This window comes from Urocampus carinirostris, chromosome 9 (genome assembly GCF_059441175.1).
Source record: "Urocampus carinirostris isolate Australia breed hairy pipefish chromosome 9, RoL_Ucar_1.0, whole genome shotgun sequence".
In the NCBI taxonomy this organism is placed as follows: Eukaryota; Metazoa; Chordata; class Actinopteri; order Syngnathiformes; family Syngnathidae; genus Urocampus; species Urocampus carinirostris.
The window spans coordinates 26,590,848-26,612,554 of record NC_142357.1 but is presented as its reverse complement, the minus strand read 5'-3'; the positions used below and the strand labels follow the sequence as shown (position 1 = coordinate 26,612,554).

At 39.3% G+C, this 21,707-nt stretch overlaps 1 protein-coding gene and 1 long non-coding RNA gene across 6 annotated transcripts in view; one reads left to right on the top strand and one right to left on the bottom strand.

Annotated features, from left to right (window-relative positions):
- Positions 1-7,277: 7,277 nt before the first annotated feature.
- On the bottom strand, positions 7,278-18,375 carry LOC148359935 (uncharacterized). The gene is made up of 3 exons (XR_015851259.1): positions 18,029-18,375; positions 10,915-11,077; positions 7,278-7,563 (listed from the first exon to the last, which is right to left on the bottom strand). It is a non-coding gene; the product is annotated as an uncharacterized LOC148359935 (long non-coding RNA).
- The window catches only part of sh3rf2 (SH3 domain containing ring finger 2), a 26,784-nt gene continuing 22,775 nt past the window's right edge, over positions 17,699-21,707 (top strand). Inside the window, exons 1-3 of one of the 5 annotated variants that reach the window (XM_088343375.1) lie at positions 17,699-17,874; positions 18,068-18,151; positions 21,093-21,473. In XM_088343375.1, the coding sequence (XP_088199501.1) occupies positions 21,135-21,473 (339 nt within the window). In that variant the 5' untranslated portion in view covers positions 17,699-17,874; positions 18,068-18,151; positions 21,093-21,134. Of the gene's footprint in view, positions 17,875-17,907; positions 18,152-21,092; positions 21,474-21,707 lie in introns of those variants that run through there. The other 4 variants (XM_088343371.1, XM_088343372.1, XM_088343373.1 and 1 more) reach the window with 4 other exon arrangements.

The following is a 21,707-nucleotide window of genomic DNA, read 5'->3' as shown; positions in this document are numbered from 1 at the left end:
ATTATTTTTTTCTTAATTTTCCAGTTCGCAAGATCCATTTTGTTGTTTTTTTTTTTAAATAAAAATACCAATTTCTGGGGGCATGTTTTTTAGAATATTTACCAACTTTTTAAAGCAAAATGAATAAAATTACCCAATTTTGAGATTACCGTATTTTCCGCACTATATGGCGCACCATGTTATAAGGCGCACCTTCAATGAATGATATATTTTAAAACTTATGCCATACATAAGACGCACCCCATTATAAGGCGCTATAAGTGCATGCTGGTTTAAGATCAGGTAATTGTGCAATTTTGTAATTGTAATCCTGTGCAGTCCTTCGAGACATTTTTGGGATTAAGGGCTATTTACGGTAAATAAATGTGACGACTTGACTACAGTAGAGAATGTAGTTACTTTATGCAACCTCTAGATGTTGCCACGCTCAAGGGAATGTCAACAAAATATTCAAAAAGGTCAAACTTTATTAACAAACAAGCTTTCCACAACTCCATTCACTCCCAAAATAAATAAACAGCCGTTTTATTATTTTCTCTGAGGTAAAGCATTTTCGTGACACATCTTTGAACAACATCGACATATCATTTTATTTTTTGTCCATTTAGTCAACACGCAAAGAAAAAAACGTCTGATACTGTTATTTTAAATGAAACGTTAGTGCAATCGCAATAAAGTGACACTCGTAATGTGCAAAAACAACGAGTGCAAAGCAATAACATAATAACTGTAAAATGTAAAACGTAAACACACAAAAGAAAAACAAAGATCACTCTATAAGCTCCTCATCGACGAATCCCTCGAATTCTTCTGCTGTGTTCGAATTGACCATATCTCAGTGAATGGGCCATCCAACACGTCCGGTGTTTTTGTGCCAGCGCTGTTGCCTTCATACGTATAGTTATCGTACTGACAATTCTGCTTGCCGCTCTTTGTTGAACAACCCACTGTTCAAGTGTCTCCTCTAACTCTGGCCATCTTGCTTTATTGCCACGGAAACTTTGTTGAGTTTTCCTTACTTGGCGGAGCTTATCTTCATCCTTTCTCCACTTCCGTACCATCGATTCATTTAAGTTTAACTCTCTCGCTGCCGCTCTATTGCCGTGTTGTGCTGCGTGACTGATCGCTTTGAGTTTAAACTCGGCGTTGTACGCGTGTCTCTTAACAGGAGCCATTTTCTTATACAAATGCACGTATGAAAGAGAATCTCGCTCTCTCTCTCTCTCTCGCTCTCTCTCTCTCTCAAACGTGACATTCTGAATAATTCTGCGTTTGTTTAAGGTAAATTGTGCTTTACATCTTCACCAGTCATAACCCTGGATTCAGACAAATACTGTATTTGTTGAATATGAATTAAGCAGTTTAATGGGGTAGCCATTTTGCCACTTAGTAAACAAATACAACACGAGCCCCGGCAACTACCAATTGTTTAATATTTCCCAGTATGCACAGCGCGAAAAATGGAGTCGGCGGCTGTTTCTCGTAGTTGCGAGACCTTGCGAATTTAATATTGAGCCATATATAAGGCGCACTGTTTTATAAGGCGCATGGTCAGCTTTTGAAAAAAAACAAGACTTTTAGGTGCGCCTTATAGTGCGGAAAATACGGTATTTTAAACGGATTGGACCATCTTTTTCAAGTAAGTTCAAATAACGAGCAAACGTTTTAGGTTGTTTTTTCTTTATTTAAAAAAATCTAAAAACCAAATATTTTTTTTAAATCAGTTAATTTTGAGGGGTTGTTTAGAATAAAACTACTCAATCTGTTTAATATAAAATGACCCAATGTCAGCAAAGTGATAAAATAAACCTAAGTAATGTATTACTATACTCCTGACCCGAATTGGCTTATTTTTGTTATTCAGAATTTTTGGACTTTTCTATTTTTATTAAATGTTAAAATATAGGGGTATCATCTTATCCAATACGTTGATTAAATTGAGAAAATAATAGATCAATTGTATGTTTAAATAATCTTTTAAACAGCTCTACTGACAATGGCTACCATATGATATCGGTGCTGTATCTGAGTCAGATCTGAGGGCTTCTGATGCTACTAGACACCATGGAAACCAGTACTGTTGGTTTCATTTGTGGGAGCAAACCTCAACCTTAAAATACAACCTGGAGAGGGATGGGCGCCGCCAGGCTGTACTAGCCCAAGAAACACCACAAGTGGTGCCCCAGGAATTCGTGAACCATGAATATAAATTCCTACCAGTAGTAAAAAACTCTAGTTGTGCCAGTGAGGAATTTCTGCTCAAATAGCCCACATTTTTTTCCTAATCTGAAGACAGTTGAAAAGCAGCTGCTGGTCCAAACAACAACAAAATGTGTCCTCTTAGAAAAAAAAGAGAAAAGTTTGGACTGGCTTCCCTGCTCATTAATCCCCATCGGCCTATGTCACCGCTCGGCAAAAGGGACCAGATTACTTCCGTTTCTGGTCACAGACTCTCATTTAGCCCATACTTCACACCATTATTCAACCATTCAGCCATAAAGCAAATGGTATTTACCTCAAAGGCCAAAGCACCTCAGGCAGCAAACGAGGAAGTCAGGAAAGCGGGACATAATTAATACGAGCGCGAAAGTAGAAACAGACTTCTTTTGGAAGTATAAGCCTGTCATCAGTCATCCGAGAACGTAACAAACGACCAAAATGAGCCGGGCAGGGATTTGACACAGATGTCTGACATCCCCATCTAATCCTTTGCCACAACTGGACCCGCTTGGATGGAATGGACTTGATTGCCATGGCAACAAACTAAAAAGATACACATAATAATAATCCTGCCGACCCCAGAAGCTAGGGTGATCGGGATTGATTTGGTTGTGAGATCATTTGGCAGTGTTACAAACGGTGACTCAATAAGGTTGCTGGTAATTAGTCGAATTCAGAGGCAGGGCCGGCGGTCAGTCATGATCGGGGGCCGTGAGATTCCTCGCTTGAGATGCGCAAGCCTCTTACCGAGCGAAAGCAAAGCTTAGCCTCACGTGTAACGCCGATTCCATCTGTTCTCATCGTCGTGGCTCAGCCTCCCTGCCTGTCATTTGTTTTATTGCCACGCAAACAGTTCAGTCTTACCCAAGGATATATACACATCAAGCATGCTAAGTGTGCATTCTAAGAAAGGCGACCCAAGGTTGTGGAACGACGCCAAATGACCTTGATAACCTAGATCGCGCTAACCCCTTAGAAGGAATCATGAAGCAGACAATTACTCCAGTCTCTTTAGATTTGGACAGTGTTGGGACTGTTGCATCCATCTCGGGAATGAGCAATGTAACGCGGGATTAATAACATTTCTTAACTCAACTCTCGTTACACAGTGTGTTACTCCGCTACGTATTAAGAGCAGATTAATGTCTATTGCTCCGTCACTCACAATGTGACTGGAAATTTTCATCTGCCGGCAACTTTTAAGAATGGTCAGCGAAATACGACTAAATTCGGTAGCGCTGTTTTAAGCACATATTATGACGACGCTGAATTTTTCGTCATGGATTCTCCCTAATATATATATTCGCGTCAGAGCCGTATTTACAACTATAAAAAAACTATAAAAACTATAAAATACTGCAATTAGGGGGTTTATATGCGCATATTTGGTTATGTGTCACCTGTAGAGAATGATAGGCAGTGCGTAGGGAGGGGGCGCGGCTTATACAGGAACAGCAAAATCAATGGGGCAAAAATGAGCATAGAAATTTTGGTGACAAGAGTTCTGAATTTCAGTTTTTTATTTGGGAAATTATTTATCTAATCAGACAGGACCCAGATATGGAGAAGGTGATCTTCAAGTGGCTTTAAGCCCAGATACCAAATGGATATGGAGTGTTTGAGAACTCAAGATTGCACAAGCCAAGAAAAATGAAGGCTTCACCACTCACACAGGTTGTTGTACAGGTTTTCTTCTATTTCTTTTATTATTTGGCAATTTTACAGTTGTCTGAGGGAATCGGCTTCAATGTGATTATAGACGTTCAATTGTAACTAGTTACTTTCAGAGTAATGGGCTACTTTTAGGCGCCAGTAATCTGGAGAGTAACGGAATTACTTACTAAATGAAGTAACTAGTAACAGTATCTATTACTTTTGCCAGTAACAGGATTGACATTGTTTTCGAAAGAGAATGGCAAAAAATGGATGGTTAGAAATTTATGTTCCGGTGCCGCGCAGCTTCAACACAGAAAACAACAGAGAGTGCGAAAAGTGGCATGCTTCAAATGAGAAGTGCCTTTAGCAAACACTCAAAGCCCTGCAAGGCCCCAGTGACATTTGTCCTTTAATGTTATCCATGGCATCCACATTATAGCTGGAGTCAAGATCTGGCCTCTGATGGCATTTGTGATCACTTTAATAATTTCTGACTTACTTGGGTTGGATTTTGATTGACAGTTTGTTATGGTTGACTTCTTGCTTTAATAAAAAACACTGTTAGTGTCAAACAAGACATTGCAAAAACCCACGCACCCTAAATGTGTCATTCAAATGTATGTGGGTTCCAACTAGTGATGAGTTTTCAAGCAGATTGCAGGCAGAATATTGAATGAGTGATTATGACACTGGATATCTCTGATACAAGTATTGTCCGGCACAGTGCAACAAAATATACTAAACATATTGCGCTATTGGCAGCTTTTTATTTGCTTGTTGACAAGTTTATACTGTTTTTAATATTGAACACCTGCATAGGAGATTGCATAGGATGCCATTATGTTATTTTGACTATTATACCTCACTGTTGTTCATTGTTTGGACTATTATGCACTTTGGATCACTATTATTACTATCAGCCAAACATGTTGTTGTTCTTCCATTTCCACAGCCTTTAGGGCATAAAGAGTTTGGGGCAGGGCTTTTAGAACACATGCTTTTAGAACCCTCCAAAGATTTTTGATTGGGTTCAGGTCTGGAGACTGGCTGGGACATGTTAGAACCTTGATATGCTTCTTACAGAGCCGCTCCTTGGTTTTCCTGGCTGTGTGATTCGGGTTGTTGACGTGTTGGAAGACCCAGCAACGACCCATCTTCAATGCTCTCACTGAGGGAAGGAGGTTGTTCCCTAAACCATGATGTCTTAATGTATAACCTACAGTAACCTTGGAAACGGTGGTCCCAACTCTTTTCAGGTCATTGACTAACTCCTGTCATGTAGTTCTGGGCTGATTCCTTACCTGCGTGAGAATAATTGAGACCCCACAAGGTAGTATCTTGCATGGGGGTCCACTCTGTTTGAGATTGACCGTCATGTTGAACTTCCATTTTCTAATGATTGCTCCAACAGTGGACCCTTTTTCAACAAGCTGCTTGGCAATTGCTCTGTAACCCTTTCCGGCCTTGTGGGGGTCTACAATTTTGTCTCTCGTGTCTTTGGACAGCTCTTTGGTCTTCGCCATATTACAAGTGAAAGTCTTACTGATTTTATGGGGTGGGCAGGTGTCTTTATGCAGCTAGGTGCATCTGACTCAGGGTGATACATGGAGTGCAGGTGGACTTCTAATGGGTGGACTAACAGGTCTTTCAGGGTCAGAATTGTAGATGATACACCCATGTTCAAATACTTATTTGCAGCTGTATCACACGAATACATTGTTAAAAAAATCCTGCATTGTGATTTATGGATTTTTCTTTTTAGTTTATCTCTCTCACAGTAGACATGAACCTACGATGAAAATTTCAGACCCCTCCATGATTTCTAAGTGGGAGAAATAGCAAAATAGCAGGGTGTTCAAATACTTATTTTCTTCACAGTATTTTTATTGATAAAAAAAAGCTTCTGCACATTCCGCGATTATTTACAACATAGCAACCTAAGCATAGGAGAAACACAAAGCGTATACGCTCATGTCTACTCACTGGATGTGAATTAGACACACAACAGCACATCAAATCATACATGACTGCATACAATTGTGTGCCTTGGATGCTAGTTACTTACATCATGTGCACACACACAATAACGCTACAACTGAAATACAGGTTTTTAAGGCCACTGAACAAATAATATTGGAACCTACAAAGCATGTGATGCTGTGCCACCCTTTACTAAAACATCTTGTGCTGCTCTTTCAGGGAGCTCGCAGACTCTCCTTTTATTGAACCAATGCTTCATCATCATATAACACTTCACACATTAATAATACAAATTCTAATAACATAAAATTCACCACTCAAGATTCAGAGCGGGTGTAAATAAACCGTACGATACATGGTGAAGTGCTTGCGCAGTAAAACACAAATAACAGATAGAAATGTAACGTATTTTCTGCACTATAAGGCGCAATGGATTATAATGCACATGGAATTGAAACTAAGAGCTACTGTGTTTAACTGTTTGCAACGGAAATTGAAACCTGGGTCGCGGCGGTGAGAGGGCAAAAACCTAACTACTAAAACATTGGTGACACAGATAACATAAGAAAAGGAATTACAATTTATATCATAATTACTCTATTATTACCCACGGTGCCAGGAACGAATGTTTCATAATAAAGTAAAAGAAAGTCGTCTTAAAAGATATTTTAAAAAAACGCAAAGAAGCACAACAGGGGAAAACAACACTGGTGTTTCTGATGAAGAATCGGACTTTTGTTTATTTATATCTTTCAGTAAGACTTTGTTTTTTCCATTCTCTAACATTTTTTTCTGGCACAATGAGTAGAAAAAGTGTGATAATGTGATAAATTCTAATGCATTTCTTATGGCATCCATGTACTGTAACTGGTTGTTCAGTGGTTAATAATCGGCACTCTTATCCTTGGACCCTGGTTTGATTCTTCTTGCATATTGTAGAAAAATTAGGTGGTCAATACATTGTTTTAACCAAAACCTAATTGACCAATTCAATTGAAGAGACAAGTTTGTTTCTTTTTAAACTTGCTTTGCCTTTTTGAGGACCAAATTTGTTTTTCAGATAATTATATCAGGGAAACAGACTTTTCAGTCTCATAATTTGAAGGATTGGCGATTTTTAAATGAATCATTTTTACTGTTATTGATAGTTCGATACACTCTTTTTAAAACAAACACACACTCTTGTATTAATGGAGTTTTTTTTACTACTCTACAGAAAAAACTTGAATACCACACAGACAAAGAGAATAAAATGAAACAGAACGATAGGATTTGGGTGCTTGGCTGGTACCATTAATATGTTAGGCAATTACTTACATTTACATTTCACATGATCGATTTTGCAGTCCATGAAAAATTATTGATTATTCAGTCCAAGGGAAAAATGTACAGGTGCACAAACGAATGAAGAACTTGCAGTGTTAAAACAATCAATTTATTCAGAGCATGTCAGGAATTAAATGATATTTGCCACTGCACCAAAAACAGTTTGTTGTGAAATCTTTTTTTTATTTACCTTTAAGGACAAAAGGCGTCTCGGCCTGCTCTGGTTTGTAGCCGCATGGAGTCTTGGCCTTCTCTGATTCTTCTTTGCGCACGGAAGACAAAAACAGAGGGCACAAAATGATGGCACGAAGTTCTCCTTCAGGATCTTCTGGTAAACACCAAAATGCATTATTCCATCAACCAAAGCAAGTTGTCCTGGTCCTGAGGCAGCAAACCAGCCACAAACAACAACAAAAACAAAAATGTTTTGTAATGGCCAAGTCAAAATACAGATTTAACTTCAATAGAGATGCTGTAGTGTAGTGTGACCTAAAAGAGGAAGTTCATTCTGGAAAACCTTTCAATATGACAGATTAGAAACAATTTTGCAAATAAGAGTGGGCCAAGTTTCCTCCACAGCGTTGTGAAAGACTTAAGAATTATCGTAAATGTTTGATTTTTGTTCTTGTTGCCAAAGGTGGCCTAACTTGCTAATAGGTTCAGGGGGCAATTACCTTTTCACATAGGGCCAGGTAAGTTTTTATTTATTTTTTTGTGCCTAAAAAAATCGAATCCACATTTTAAAACTGAAATTATTATTTTTTTAGGGTTTTCTCTGTGTGATATTTAAATTGGTTTGATAATCTGAAACCTTTGTGAGTGATAAATATGCAAAAAACACAGAAATCAAGACGGGGGCAAATACTTTTTCAGGGCACTGTATGTTCTTGTTTTGCAATCTTATCCACTGTATTTTGCGGGATACAAGGCTTATCAGGTGATAGGGCGAACTTTCAAATTCCTGGCCAATTTGGGGTTTAAAGTTACGCCCTATAGTTCAAAAAATATGGTACCTCGAGGCAAACGAATGAATCAATCACTCAAAATGTATTTGTATAGCAATGTGCACGAGATTAATTGCAACTCTAAGTGCTGTAAACCCCACCCAAACAACCAGAATGCCAAATACACAGACACACACAATGGTTTACACTTTTAAAGAACATGCTTTTAAAATCAAAGCCTGCTTCTTGGTTCAGAGAGAATAAAATAAAAACAAGATATGAATCCTCTTCAAAAGGAAAACTTGAGTGCCTCCCACAGATTTCAGTTTTCAATAAAGATTTGTTATCACATTCGCCACGATAATAACTATTAAAACAGATCATCTTTCTGAGGTTTCGATATTAGCAACTGTGGGCCTCTCAGACAATTTGATCTCGGGGGGAGGTGGGAGCACAACTTGACGTTTTTGCGTTTGAGTGCTTTGGTCTCTCATCAGGTTCAATAATGGACCACTGTGAAAGGGAAGTGGTGTCCCGTTTCAAGTCTCTTATGTCAGGAGAGGACTAGCGAGGCACGTACACACACAAGGCCTGACTTATGACCAGCCGGAAAAGTTGGAGGAAGAATAGGAGAAGGGGTAACTACAAGCACTCAGAGAGGTTGCGGAAATAGGGAGCGAGGGAGAAAGAGATGCAAAATGCAGGGAAGAGGCAGCTGTCTCTGAGGTGTGTGTGCGTCCTATTTTTAGGTTCCCTAATGCACATCTTCCAACTCAAACAGCTGCTGGAGCATTTGCATACAAAAACACTTGAGCACTGTTGTTGTTTACCTCTGAGAACTCTAGCGAATTCCAGGTAACAGGGAGGCCCAAGTGTAGCTTAGCCGTAGAGGACACCGAAGCCCCGCCCTTCAGTCCTGCGGTTGTTTTTATTCGTTAGCATCAGTTTTCCAAGCGTGGCGAGGTCCAACGCCACATAACCCAGAGTGCTGCAGCTGCACACTAAATAGCTTACAGTATGTCCCAAGAAAGCATGTAAATTGGACTCCACTGGCCAGGAGGAGTTCTTAATGGAGGTCTTTAATCCCATGATGGGGATAGACACTGTAAAAGTGGACATTTCTGTATTCTGAAAATATTTAGGGCAAACATAAGGCAATTTCGGTGTTTGGGGGACAGATTCACTGCTTCTATAAGGTTGAACCAACCACCTTACTTCATTTGCAAACCCAAAAACCAGAGGTCTTCACTGTGGTGCCTGAGGGCCCAGATAGCCCCCTAAGAAATGAAATGAAATGAAATGGAAATTAAATGAAATTAAATGAAATGAAAAGAACACCTGAGTAGCGCGTGGACAGGTTTTAAAAATAGCTCACCAGTGATGGGTCATTGCCATTTTCTATCAAATTTGATTTCTAACTGATATGATGTATTAGTGGTTTACTTAAAGCCCCATTATATAATATTTGACCACTAGATGGCACAGTGTGGTCTGGTACGAGCGAGGGGCAGTGATACACGGTGAAGCTTGACGGCAGCATGCCGGAAGAACATGGCGCCAAACTAAAAAGAGATTTTACTGGGAGAAAGAAATAATGACCAATGTTTTTGTATGAAAACAAGAGTTTGTGTATTTTTGCCTAGTATTCAAATGAATGCGGTTTTTCATGGATGATTTTTTTTTTTGTACCACTATGAGCACTAAATATTAGTGGCTCAGGAGGTAGAGCGCTCGTCTTGGGATCAAGAAATCACAGTTTGAATCCCGGCTCCTCCGTGTTACATGTCAAAGTGTCCTTGGGTAAGACTCTGAACCCCTAATACCCCCAATAAGCAGGTTTGCGCCTTACATGGCTGCACGGCGGCTATTGGGAAATGTGAAGCACAATGTAAAGGGCTTTGGGAAGTCTTGACTTGAAAAGCTCTATATAAATGCAGATCATTTCATTTCATTTCACATGGTTCCCTCTCCTAAAAATTAAACCTTATAAAATTACAGTAACATCGTAGTCATACCCAAAGTTATATTAGAAATGGACATAAAAATGGTAACACTAATTAGTAACAAAAAATAACCACTTAGCTTGATCACCTCTGACAATAACAAAATACTTATATTTTTAAGTTATTTTTAGATTGGCCTCAAAAAGTGTGATGGTTCCTTACAAGTTGAATTCTTTGAAATAATGGGTCAATTTGTTTACATCAACTTCTGAAAATTGGGCCATATTGTTTAAAATAACCCAAATATGTCTCATATCGTGCAAAATTATGCCCCTTCCAAAAAATAATTATACAGGTATAATAACAAATCATGATCACCCCATACCTACCATCTTTTTTTCCAAAATTCAAATATTTAAAAATAAAACCCACAAATTTCAATTCGTGTAAATCAATCCGAAAAATCAGGTGATTACTTAATTTAAAAAAAAACCTGTGTGTAAAACACACAAAATCACTTTTTTCCTACAAATTAAACAAAACAAAGTTGAATTAAATAATTGGTCATGCTTTCATTTGTATTATTTCCTTTGTATTTTTTCACCCGATATGGGTGAATTGTAGGCCCAATTGGGTGAAAAAGGGATCGATCTAAAAAAAAGTAAGTTAATCAAGTTTCTGTCATGATTACTAACTCTGATCACCTGGAGCAATCATGTGGGCGCCTTTTGATTGGCGGGCACTTCACTCTTAAGCGCTCTGCGCCCAGAGTTCAGTGTCAGAGTGTACATTTGTAACTCTGTGTGTTTCTCCTGATATCCCGTTCACTTAAGAACTCTGCTTACCCGTTTCTGCTTGCCTCCGATCCGACCTGTTTCCGTCCCAAGCTTCGATCTCCTCTCCAGCCCCGGTAAACATGACCTGCCTGATATCCGCACTCCGATTGCCCACTCGATCCGAAGCTATCTCCCCGGCGCCGCTGCTGACGTCCGACGGTCATCATGTCTCCTGCATGCCCTGAACGCTTCCTTAAATAAAGAACTAAAACGAATGCTCTGGGGTTTCCTGGTCTGTTCTGGTCTCCTGATGGTTTCGGTCTAAAATCGATTAATACATAACTTGAGTAAAAGTGAACTGCCTGTCTGGATAGTTTTGCACCAAATTCTGGTCATTTTGTAGATCAAATTGACCTAAGTGATGGTCAAATACTCTTTGGCTGAAATTTGATTATTATTGACCCAAATTTAGTGTGTTTATTGTGTTATCATGTGTAAAAACTATACAAACTTGAGTTGACAGTCATAATTACTAAAACAACAATTGCATTATTGACTCATAGAAAGACTATCTTCATAGTATTAAAGTAGTTTTATGACAGGTAAAACAATACATGGTGACCAATTTCTATGTAGTTTTACTACATCATTATTGGTAGTCTCTACCTCTTGTGGGTCAATATTTGACCCAACTTGAATAAAACAAAAAATCCAATGCTCGGTCCATTTTGGACCCAGTTTCAGGATAGTTTATGTAAATTTGACACAATAGTTTCAAGAGAATAACGTCCTCAAACACCCCTGGCCCAATCCTCATTTGAAGATGCCATGACAAGTTCCTGCAAACGTAGGTAAGGGGAACAACACTTACCCAGAAGTACGAAAAGAGGTTGTTTCACTTATTTATCAAACATGAAATATTTACAGGATTCAATTTACTAGTGGAGGACGGCCGGGCTGTGCAAACTGTGAGTGGAAGAATAGCAAAGTCCCTTCACGGATTGATGTTTTTTTAAACTTTTCTTTAAGCATGCAGTGGAGGGGCCGCCTGCTACTCTGCATACATTTTTGTCCTAAATTACATTTGCATGTCTTTTGGGCAGTTAGAACTGAGTAGGTCAGCACTCTTGGAGCCACGAATAGGTCATCACCGAGTCGTCGACACACGTTGGGAGTGGAGACCACAGCCGCATAAAAGCAATCCACCTGTTTTTTTTCACACAATAAGACTGCAGATGTTCCAGTCCAGCCAGTTTAGCAAGGGCGCTGTATTTTCCCTCAAACAGCAACTGACTGAATGCATCACTTGACAAAGTTCACAACATGGTATTGACGCACCTACAACCGCAGCCTCGTTCGTCCTCAACCCGAACCAAACTTCTGTGCGAGGATTACATATTTTGACTGACGTTGCATTCAAATTAAACTCCCAAAACACACGCAGTCATCTCCTCCGACGCACATCTTCACATACGGCAGACGGTTGATCAAACGCACAGGGCGGGGTAGGCGGAATGGCAACTTGGGGTAAACGGGGGTGCAGCGATGCTGCGACAGATCACATTCAGCAAGTTAGCGGCACTCGGAGCATGGCGCTACTCTAAATAAAACATGAAAGCGGGAGAAGAAGGCACTCCTCCAACTGCTGTGACAAAACATGATATGTTGAGAGACATCACCACCAGCTTCCAGCGACCCCTGGGAGGACTAAACCCTCCCCTTCATGTGGACTCTAAGTGGAAGAAGTGGCAGTCGACCACAGTCTGTTCCAAGACACACATCTGATTTGTTCCATTCAATAACTGTGTATGCCGGAAAAAAATAACGGTTCAATAAATGGGTTTTTGGAGGGTCCAAATTGAGTAATAAAACTTATAATATTTATCAATGTACAAGGTCAAGATGGGCGCCACCAGGCTGTTCTTGCCCAAGCCACAACACAGGAGATGGTGCCCCTATGACCATAGTGGTTAAGGTATCCAAACACCCACCCACCCATGAACCTTTAAACCTATTCAAATAAGCACATTTATTTTAATGCAGATAAATGGTGGTGTCTTTTTCATGACGCTTCCTGGTGGAACACTCCAGGGTTTGATTCTTGGGCCAAAAGAACCCATTGCATGTGTGTATCAATTTGCTCGAAGATTTTTGTCTATTTTTGAAAATTTAGGACATTGGGCCATATCGTCCAATGTAACCGAGTAAGATAATTCTGTTCAAGACAACCCGCAAAAATGGTCAATTCATGAAAATAAAATAAAAGAAATATGTGTGTCTGTTTTTAAAAGCAGACCAGGAAATTGCATAAACCACTACAAAACAACCACAAAAATTGGTTTAAATCGATCCATTGATTTTATCCAGTTGGGGTTATTTTTGACCCGTGATTTTTTACAGAGCATCTAGTTCCACTTGGGTTCATTAGATTGTGAAGTCAAGTCAAGTCAGGTCATGTTTATTTGCATAGCCCTTAATCGCAAAGAGTCTCAAAGGGCTGCACAGACTAAAGATTATTGCAAACCACAGATTATTATGACACCTTCCCCTGATCTAAAACCTACATAAGGGCAAATAATACACAGGTATTGTCAACATAAAATATAGGTTATTCATATGCTGTAGAATAGGAGTGTGTTTTGAGCTTATATTTAAACATTTCCACTGAGGTTGCACATCGAATCTCAGGGGGAAGAGCATTCACAGCACCGGGGCCCGAATCGAGAACGCTGTCGAACCTGCGGATCTCTTCTTGGCTCTTGTGAAGCAGTTGACAGCAATATATATGAGCTATGAAGTTGGTTTGGATTTCTCAAATGGTTTTGAGTACCTTGTTGTAACAGGGAAGGAAAGCTTTGTGCTTACTCACCACAAAATATTCACCCACTAAAGATCTTTTTTCATGTCTCAAACGTATATTTATGTGAAGGAATTAGAATCCAGTTCTCCACTGCACTGCAGATATGACTTCTTTATTTCAATTTATAGAGCTTACCTTATATCTGAGCCACAACACCATGCAGAGGGGTCCCACAACAGTCTCGATTGGCCGTTGGGACATTAACAGGCTTCCTCCCTTCTCTTTAGTCTTGGTCCACTCTGACAGTCCATCACATATACACCTTGGGATGCTACAATCATCAGTCAGTGGAGTTTTGACAACAAGGAACATTTTCCTTGAACTAACATTTAGATCAGTGTAGGCTGTGCCATTAAATTCAGTGAGCCTGGAAAGGAAAGGCCTGTGTCAACACTGATATGACCATGTAAATAAGTCATGTGTCTCTCACTCTCTCTTACTCTACATACATTTTTAGAATTCCCTGATTTCTGCTGACGTGGAGAAACACATGAAAATTTCATGTCATTTTTAAAAATTCAAAAGGATGTTCTGAACTTTTGTAGGCAAGGTGGATAAATCATTTATCTTCTTTGGACAAGCAGGGACTTCGTGGTTTGGTTAGTTTTTGAATCTAAACAATGAGTGAGAATACCATCTGAGAAAAATCAAAAGCCAGTGAATCCATTTTTTCAAAGCAACTGAATGGTGATGCAATACTTCACATTTTGTGATGATAGGTAGTTTGAAATTGATTTCAACATTGCTTTTTCTTTTTTTCTTTTTTAAATCAGTGGCTTTAAATGTCAATAGTCTTTAGAGAAAGTTCATTTTGAATTAATTTCCTACCCTATTTTTAATAGCTTATATAGAGTGGTAAGAGGGTGATAAAAGAAAACCTGGAGGACCACCAGGCTAATAAAGCACTGATGGAAACTCTGAATATAAACTCAATGTAAATCCGTGATATATATTTTGTTCATGGACATATTTCTGGATTGCATTGCCCCTTGGTGGCAGAGACGCATGCATGCAAAAGAGCTGAATAATGAATGCATAAGATCTTGTTGCACAAATTATTTAAAGGGACAGTGTGCAGAATGTTTCTACTTTACAACATTCTGTCAATTTGAAAAGCCACTATTAAGCATTTATGTAGATGTTTGCTGCCACTTTTCTACTGGATACAAGAAGGAAATTTAAGAAGGTAGGCAAATGTCGTTGCATTCTATTAGTGAAACACAATAGATACTAATTGGGCAGTTCAGCTCAATGGCAGCAGGTTCATCTCCTTTTGCAAAGGTTCTGGTGCCTCTGCCAAGGTCTTTTATCTTATTTTATTTTTATTTCATTTTATTTATTACATGGAAAGAATGAAAGCGGTTTTCTTTCTCCTCGTGTTTGTTTACATCTGGGTTATGAAACGGTTAAAACAAGTGCCGGAGCTGAAATGAACACTTTTTTACAAGTCTTATTACAACAGAATAAGCCGAGCACAAATAAGCCACAAGACAATGCCTCGCAGGATTCACGGGTGTGCCATTAAAACAGCTGACAATTACTTTTATACTGGGAAGGTGCGCCATGACAAAAATGTAACTTTAGAGGTAGTGGGGAATACCCTAATTCACATTGGCCCTCTAGGTAGACTGAGCCTCGGAAGTATTGATAAAACTCACTAAATTGTGTGGCGCCGAGTATCAAACATTTTTGATTATTTTAGCGTTCGGTCCCCAAATTATCAAATTGTGCAGGGTAGAAAACCGCCACTTGACGCGTGCGCTCTAAATACGTAACACGTCCTTGACTGGAGTTTTCTCTATCCTCTAGGAAGCAAATGGTCTGAGGATTTTGAGTTTTTCCTTACCCTCATGTAGGTTTTAGATCAGGGGATAGTGTAATAATAGTCTGTGGTTTGCAATAATATGTGGTCTGTGCAGACCTTTGAGACTCCTTGTGATTAAAGGCATCACAAATAAACATGACCTGACTTGACTTAACTGCAGACTAAAAACTAAAAACACCATTCAAATAGTCATATAAAGATGTAAGTAATTACCCACAAATTCATGAATAATCATACTCACCACACTACCGCTTTACGTGTTAGGCTACTGGTTCTTCAATTAAAAATGCCTATCAATTTGAAAAAAAAAATCAAAGTTTAAACAACAACAAAAATTCCTAATTCTAGAAGAGTATTTTAGTCAATGGCTGCTTTTTTTAAGCGAGACTAAGTCTTTGTGGTGAATAAACCACTCCTAAGACTTGGTTAGATGTCCAATTTTGTGAAAGTTTGTTACTCTGGGTTTAAACAAGCACTTGAATGTTGTTGTTATTTAATATTCTGGAAACGGTTTGTGTTCTGTGCGTAAAATTAGAGTGCATGATTAAATCGACAGCTTTTTAATGTCAGTGCATAGGCGTGTATGGAATAAATATTCTGTGCACTTATTACGACTGAATAAGTGAAAGAATTACAAATAAATGAAATATCAAAAATGTTATCAATGAAGAACTCTGTTTAATCATGACTACATGTGCAGTGACACAATTTAATATCCCGATGTTTATCCTGGAGTGCCACGTTAAATGTTGTCGTAAACAATGTGCACTACAACATTGTACTCTATGACAACAAAGAAAATTCTATTCTATTCTATTCTGAAATTATTTTCTATTACATACCTCTCAAATTACACTTTTTACCTGCACTTTACACGTTTTCATTTTTTTTATTATTTCAGGGCAACAATTTTTACACTGGATTTTTTTCTTTATTATAATTTACTGCTACGAATAATAAGCAACACCATATTTACTGCAAGTAGGGGTCGAACAAAGAAAGATGCTGAAGTAAATAATTATTTTTATTTTTTGTATTATTTATTTGGTAAATAAAAAACTTTTTTACACAAATGATCTTGCTGTGAGTAAATAGGTGCCATGTTGTGTATGTATGGTTTATTATCGCTTAATTAATAAGGTGAATTGAAATAACAGGAGCATTTGGTTGAGATTAACAGGTATGATATTTATTCAATTTTATTATTTTAAGATGTGATTTTAAGGTTCTGTTGGTAGTATACAAAATCATGCCTGGACTTGCTCCCTCATATATTGCAGATTTTATTTCCCCCTATGTTCCGGTCCGGAGCATTCGCTCTGAAAATGCTGGTCTACTAGTAATCCCAAGAGCCAAGAAGAGAGCCACAGGTTCGAGAGCGTTCTCCACTTGGGCCTGTTGTTGTGGAGTTCTCTTTTCCCCTGAGATTCAATCTGCAACCTAAGTGGAAATATTTAAATCCAAGCTTAAAACACACTTCTATTCTATAGCATACAAATAACCTATATTTTATGTTGACAATATCTGTGTATTATTTGTTATCGAAACATCCATTGCAGCCTGATCATCCTGGAAGGGGGATTACCTCATGTGCAGTCCCATCTCAAGGTTTCTTCATTTTCCTCATGTTGAGTTTTTCCTTGCCCTCATATAGGTTTTAGATCAAGGGATGGTGTAATAATAGTCTGTGGTTTGCAATTATCTGTGGTCTGTGCAGCCCTTTGAGACTCTTTGTGATTAAGGGCTACACAAATAAACATGACTTGACTATTCTATTGCATTTGATTTTATTCAATTCTATTCAATTCGATTCTGTTTTACAGTTTAGCATTAATTTTGAATTTTAATTGGAAATAGAAACCAAATATGATTACAAAATGTTATTTCAGAGCAAAATTATTTCCTTATTGCTCTCAGAAAATAATATTTTTACAATAAAAAATATGTAATCATAATTTTTTTAAGATAATAATAATAATAACAATGATTATAATAATAATTAATAAATAATCTAATAAAAGATGGTATGCTGGTAACGAACAGATTACAATCAGAACAAAAGTAATTACAGTACTGTGATAGGAGTTTTAGGGTGACGCTGCATGGTCAGTAAACGCACCAGCAGAGGGAGACCATGACATATGACAACAATTCTAAACAAAACTGCGTTGCTCAACTCTTCACATTCGACATTCGGAAATAAAAAGTACACTCACAGCAAATTCTCTCTGACGAATTCTACATTCATTTAGAGCAAAAAATGCATTAATCAATTTTTGCGACTTTAAGCTAGCAGCCTCTCAACTTGGAGAACGCGGAAATGGGATTACATCGCGTTACATTAGTAAGTAATTCCTAAATTATGAGCCGTGTCTTTTAGCGTCGCTGTCTAATGATTCTGCCTAGTCAGTAGACACGTTAGCCCGTCAAGGGTTAATGTTGACAGGAGTGAAATGCGATATATTTCCTGTTGAGAGTGCTAAGAAGGAGCGCGTTACCTGTTGCTCGTAAACAATCGTCTTTTCTACGATTCTCAGGTGCGTCGTGGTCGCCATTAGCCGTGCCGACGACGGAGAAAACCTCGTACTTGATATTGAGTCTGACAGTCTGCGGACGAGCATGTAAGTTGTAAACGTTATCGGTCTGCAAACGTTATCGGTCTGCGTTGTTCATATAAAACGAGTCCAGCTCGTGCGGCCACTTTCACTGTCAGGTGAGCTGACATGTTGGAACGTGACAGTGATGATGTGCCCCCCCTAATGTTAAATGGTCTGCATTTATATAGCGCTTTTAAAGTCAATGATGACCTCTCAACGCGCTTTACAATGTGCTTTACACTTACCCATTTACACACACACACACACCCACACACCAATCGCGACTATGCAGCTATGCAATGCGCCAACCTGCTTATTGGGGGCATTTGGGATTCAGTGTCTTGCCCAAGGACACTTTGACATACAACATGGAGGAGCTGAGAATCGAACCTGCGATCTCTTGATCCCAAGACGAGCTTTCCTCCTGAGCTAATGCTCCCCATAATGACAGGGGTTCTCTTACTTTTTAACTTACAAAATGATCACCCCACTACAAAAAATGCAACACATATTATTTTCAAATGTCTTGATTATTCTTTGTTTAGTTTTTAATTGCAATAAAAACAAAGATTCAAGGGCAGTCAAGCATTCGAAAAAAAATCCCATTTCGTGTGAAGGAATACTGACTAAATGCAAGTTTAAATTCCTAACCAAGGGCGTAGTTTTGGCATATGCGGAGGGGATGTGTCCCCACCAAAATCAAGCATTCATAGTTTTGTCCACACTGATATTATGTCTCATCTCATTTCATTAGCTGCACCGCTTATCCTCAGTAGGGTCGCGGGGGTGCTGGAGCCCATCCCAGCAAGCAGTGGGCAGGGGACACCCTGAATTGGTTGCCAGCCAAACGCAGGGCACACAGGGACAGACAACTCGCTCGCTCATTCACACCTAGGGACAATTTGGACCGGCCAATCCACCTGAAATGCATGTCTTTGAAATGTGGGAGGAAACCAGAGTGCCCGGATGAAACCCACGCAAGCACGGGGAGAACATACAAACTCCGCACAGTACATCCGGTAGCTGGATTTGAACCCACACAGAAGGTTCCCAAAACCTTAGAACTGTGCCGCACACGCGCTAACCACTGCACCGCCATGCTGCCCCTCATATTATATGATCACTTTCAATAAATGCGCTATGTATCCATCTTTATCGAGCACTAGGTGTTTTGTTCCCACCAGTATAGGTCCTGGAATTGGTGACTCTTACTCCACAAATACAGTAGTGACCTTTGGGCCACATGCAGCCCGTCAGGCTTTTTCACCCGCCGGTTATATGAAGTCAAGTCATGTCAAGTCATGTTCATTTGTATAGCCCTTAATCACAAACAGTCTCAAAGGGCTGCACAGACCACAGATTATTGCAAACCACAGACTATCATTACACCTTCACCTGATCTAAAACCTACATCAAGGCAAATAATACACAAATACACTGATATTGTCAACATAAAATATAGGTTATTCACATGCTTTAGAATAGAAGTGTGTTTTAAGCTTAGATTTATACATTTCCTCTGAGGTTGCAGATTGAATCTCAGGGGGAAGAGCATTCCACAGCACCGGGGCCCGAATAGAGAACACTCTCGAACCTGCGGATCTCTTCTTGGGTCTTGGGATCACTAGTAGATCAGCATTTTCAGAGCGAAGGCTCCAGACCGGAACATAGGGGGAAATAAATCTGAAATATAAGGGAGCAAGTCCATGCATGATTTTATACTACCAATAGAACTTTAAAAATCACATCCTAAGCTAACAGAGAGCCAATGCAGGTTAGCTAAAATCGGAAAAAAATAAGAATATGATGATTCAAGTCAAGTCAAGTCATCTTCATTTGTATAGCCCTAAATCACGAAGAGTCTCAAAGGGCTTCACAGATTATTACACTATATTACACAGACTATTAATGGTAAAATGTTAAGTAAAGCACTACTATAATAGTTTGGGATGTTTTGATGCCATTCTTGTCCCTGTTGTTCATTTGTGTCCCTTTTTTCCTCACCTATTGAATTTGCAACTCTATCAGCAGTTCAGAGTCCACGAATCCCTTCGCCACTTTGATTGTAGGGGTTCCACTTTCTCTGGTGTGTCTTGGGCAAGTACAGCCTGGTGATTCCCATTCCTCTCCAAGCCATTTTTTTGAGTAGGGGTTTGCTCCCTCACCTGAAACAATGGTACTGATTTCTATGGTTACCAGTAGCAGGCGGAGTGTCCTGATCTGACTCCGATATAGCACCTTTATCATCTGGTCACCGTTGTTTTTCGGTGTAAAGTATAACCACGCTCCTCAGAGATAAGCCAGATCTCGGCATTGATGGGCAGCAGCGTATGTGTGACAAGACTGATCCTAGATCATAAATCACTGGGGGGAAACCCTTATGTTCCGAAATTTTGAGTAGGCCTGTTTTGTTTATATTCACGCCATACAATACACATTGTATAACTTCTGGCCTTTATATATATTTTTTAAAACAAACTTTGTGGTAATGACGTTACGTCCTTTACTTTTGTGATAAATTAAAGGCTCAAAGGGTCTTTGTCAGAAAAAGACTTTGTGTTTCGTATATTTTTGTATCTATATTCAATGTTTTATGTATTCAAAGTAATAAACAACTAGATGGATAAAAAATAAAATAATGCTCTTTACTGTCGGAAAATAAAAATAAAATTATTCCTCTAAAACGTCCTAAATTAAAAAAAAGACTTAGATTAAGCCTGCATAACAAAAACAAGAAAAAAGATGTGGTAAAATAACAAACCTGCTGTGTAAGACCCCACTTGAATCTGCAAGCAAAAAGCACCTGAAAGTCGACGTTGCTGTACTGTATATAAGATAATTTTATATTTATTGGATATAAAAAATAGATATATTTTTTTTCCTTTTGGCCTTACCCCTTTACCTCATTTTTGAACCCTACCTACCCTGGCCCTGCTCTAATATCTTTTCCCATCTGTTTTTTTAGAATGGTGGATTGAGTGATTAAGAAGCAACAGTCCCCACATATATGGAGGGACTCCCCGTAACGGCCCTGCTGGAGTGCCCACTGTGTTCCAACCGTCTGGACGCATCAGCCAAGGTGCTGCCTTGCCAGCACACTTTCTGTAAGGCCTGCTTGCAGAGGCAGGAGACGTCACACTCACAGCTATTTTGCCCAGAGTGCAGGGCTCCAGTAATGGCCCGGACAGTCGAGGAGCTGCCTGCCAATATCTTGCTTGTGCGGCTCCTGGACGGTTTACAGGTGTCAGGGGGAGCTCGCCAGAACTCGCACTATGCTGTGCCTGTTGTCAGGAGAAGAGGGACAATGAGAGATGGTCATGACAGAGATAAGCAGGGCCACAAAGAGGTCAGTGTGCATTGTTTGAACTAGTTGCACATTTGAGAAAACTGATATATGTCTAGGCAGCACGGCGGCGCAGTGGTTAGCGCTTGTGCGGCACAGTTCATGTCATGGGAACCTGTCGTGGGTTCAAATCCAGCTCCAGACATCCTGTGCGGAGTTTGTATGTTCTCCCCGTGCTTGCGTGGGTTTCCTCCGGGCACTCCGGTTTCCTCCCACGTTCCAAAAACATGCATTTCA